This window comes from Octopus bimaculoides, chromosome 10 (assembly GCF_001194135.2).
Source record: "Octopus bimaculoides isolate UCB-OBI-ISO-001 chromosome 10, ASM119413v2, whole genome shotgun sequence".
NCBI classification, from domain to species: Eukaryota; Metazoa; Mollusca; class Cephalopoda; order Octopoda; family Octopodidae; genus Octopus; species Octopus bimaculoides.
This window is the reverse complement of record NC_068990.1, coordinates 66,201,552-66,203,648: the sequence shown is the minus strand read 5'-3', so window position 1 is coordinate 66,203,648 and position 2,097 is coordinate 66,201,552. Positions and strand designations below refer to the sequence as shown.

Here is a 2,097-nt window from a genome sequence, read left to right as displayed (position 1 = left end):
TGTGTGTGTGTGTGTGTGTGTGTGTGTGTGTGTGTGTGTGTGTGTGTGTGTGTGTGTGTGTGTGTTGAACTATAAGAACTTAAGTGCGAAGGAGGGCAGTTTTTCAATATCTTCCCAAAATACCTTGCAAATCTAAAGGCGCCGATGTGGTCATATTTAAAAGGCCGCTCACACTCTGGCAGGAATTACGAAGAAGGGTAAAGTTGTATTACTCACTACTTCATTGCGATTAATTTCGGAGAGAGGACTAGAAAATGAGTTTAAATTTGAAATAAACAAACATTAATAACAACGGTCAAGCCCCGTTATGGGCACTGCCTCTACCTGAAATCATATAAGAATAAAAAAAAGAAAGAAGAGAGTATGAATAGACCACGCACGACGTGGGAAAAACTGTGACACATGAAGTGTAAGGCCCAATACGCCATTCTTCATTTACCTCTTACATATACAGCACGCACGCGTACACCCCACCACACACATATGTGTATATGTGTCCGTGTGTAGTTTCTTTTTATTTGCGTGACTGTATGTTGTTAACCTGTGTATGTTAATTGCGTGTGACACATCCTTGAATTAGTTTGCTAGTCTCTCTCGATTTCTTTAATATGTACTTAGTTGCACACTCACACACCCAATTATTCCATACTCATCAATATATCACGACATAACCAACTGAGATAATTTTAGTAAATCAATAGTTTACATTGTCTGTTATTTAGTATGCCTGTATTTCTCTATATACATACCACTGACTTTTGTGTCGCTACTCTTAGTTCATTTGTATTTACATTATACAAATCCCGTAGACCGAAAATATGTTGTCTTTTTGTATAAATCAGTCTCTTGTTACTGGAGGTAAGGTGGGACAACTGTTGTGCTGATGACATTTATTAAAACAGAAACATATCAATGACTGTTCTCTGCCTCAAATCAATAAGTCTATCTTTTTCATGAATGGCCTATCAACTTTGGAGACTACTTCAATTTTGTGATTATCTCTTTTACTCAAATGGTACTAATGTTTATGCCTTTTCGTAATTACAACACATCCTCTAGAGGCAGAGATAATTTTAATAAATCAAGAATTTATGTTCTATGGTATTTGAAACACCTGTATTTGTCTATATTTTTCAAATACATGCCATAGTTATTTCTCTTCGCTCGTTTTTCTTTTTTTTTTTGCTTTATGTGTACATATGCATATGTTTTTTGTTTATCTCTGCTCACACTTTTGTCCAATATCTTTGGGCATAAAGAAATATATCTAAAAGAGAAGAGAGAATACTTCGGAAGATTCAAAAATTATAATACGTTTCGTCAGTGGTAAGGTAGATAGAAGAAGGTCCCACTAGTTAAAATGATAATTAATTAAGGTTACCTGGTGAGGCTAGAACAAGTAGTTCGGTGGAACCGGCTGTAAAGAGTTTACTCGGTGGGTTAAGAATGGACCCTGTGTATATCCCGTCGGTTCCATAAAGCTTGACCTTCAACATAGCAAGTCGTGCGATTTTGAAACCTGAAGAGGATATGAAAAAGGAATTGCATCATAATCATATACTCATATATATGTATGTATGCGTGTGTTTGTGCATGCATGTGTGTATGTATATGTGTATGTATATATAATAATAATAATAATAATAACAACAACAACAACAACAGCAACAACAACAACAACAATAATAATAATAATAATAATAATAATAATAATAATAATAATAATAATAAACTTAGTATACATAACATAAAGTAGTGTTCAAATGGAAGTGATCTTAGACTCCAAATACTTCAATTTGGGTCAGCGCCCCGCCATCTAGCGTTAGCTACAAGAATAAGCTTTATCAAGCTGTTCTGAAAATAGTAACGTAGATAAACGCAGTTAGGCTTGAGATGTATATATACATGGAAAACAAAAGATAGGTTACAATATATAGAAAAAAGGAAAACAAAACAAGAGAAGATATATGTCTTTTACGTATTGTTTTCTTATTTAATAATTTTGTGTTCCCGCTTCACTGTGTTTATCTTTCTTATGACCTCTCTCTCTCTCTCTCTCTCTCTCTCTCTTTCTAACTCTATGCGCACAGCGCATGT

General features: G+C 34.5%; 1 protein-coding gene across 1 annotated transcript in view; it reads right to left on the bottom strand.

The window, feature by feature from the left end:
* Positions 1–2,097, bottom strand: part of LOC106883815 (uncharacterized) — a 1,102,017-nt gene that overhangs the window by 618,856 nt on the left and 481,064 nt on the right. Inside the window, exon 4 of the mRNA XM_052970970.1 lies at positions 1,382–1,519. Coding sequence (XP_052826930.1) covers positions 1,382–1,519 — 138 coding nt within the window. The remainder of the gene's footprint in view (positions 1–1,381; positions 1,520–2,097) is intronic.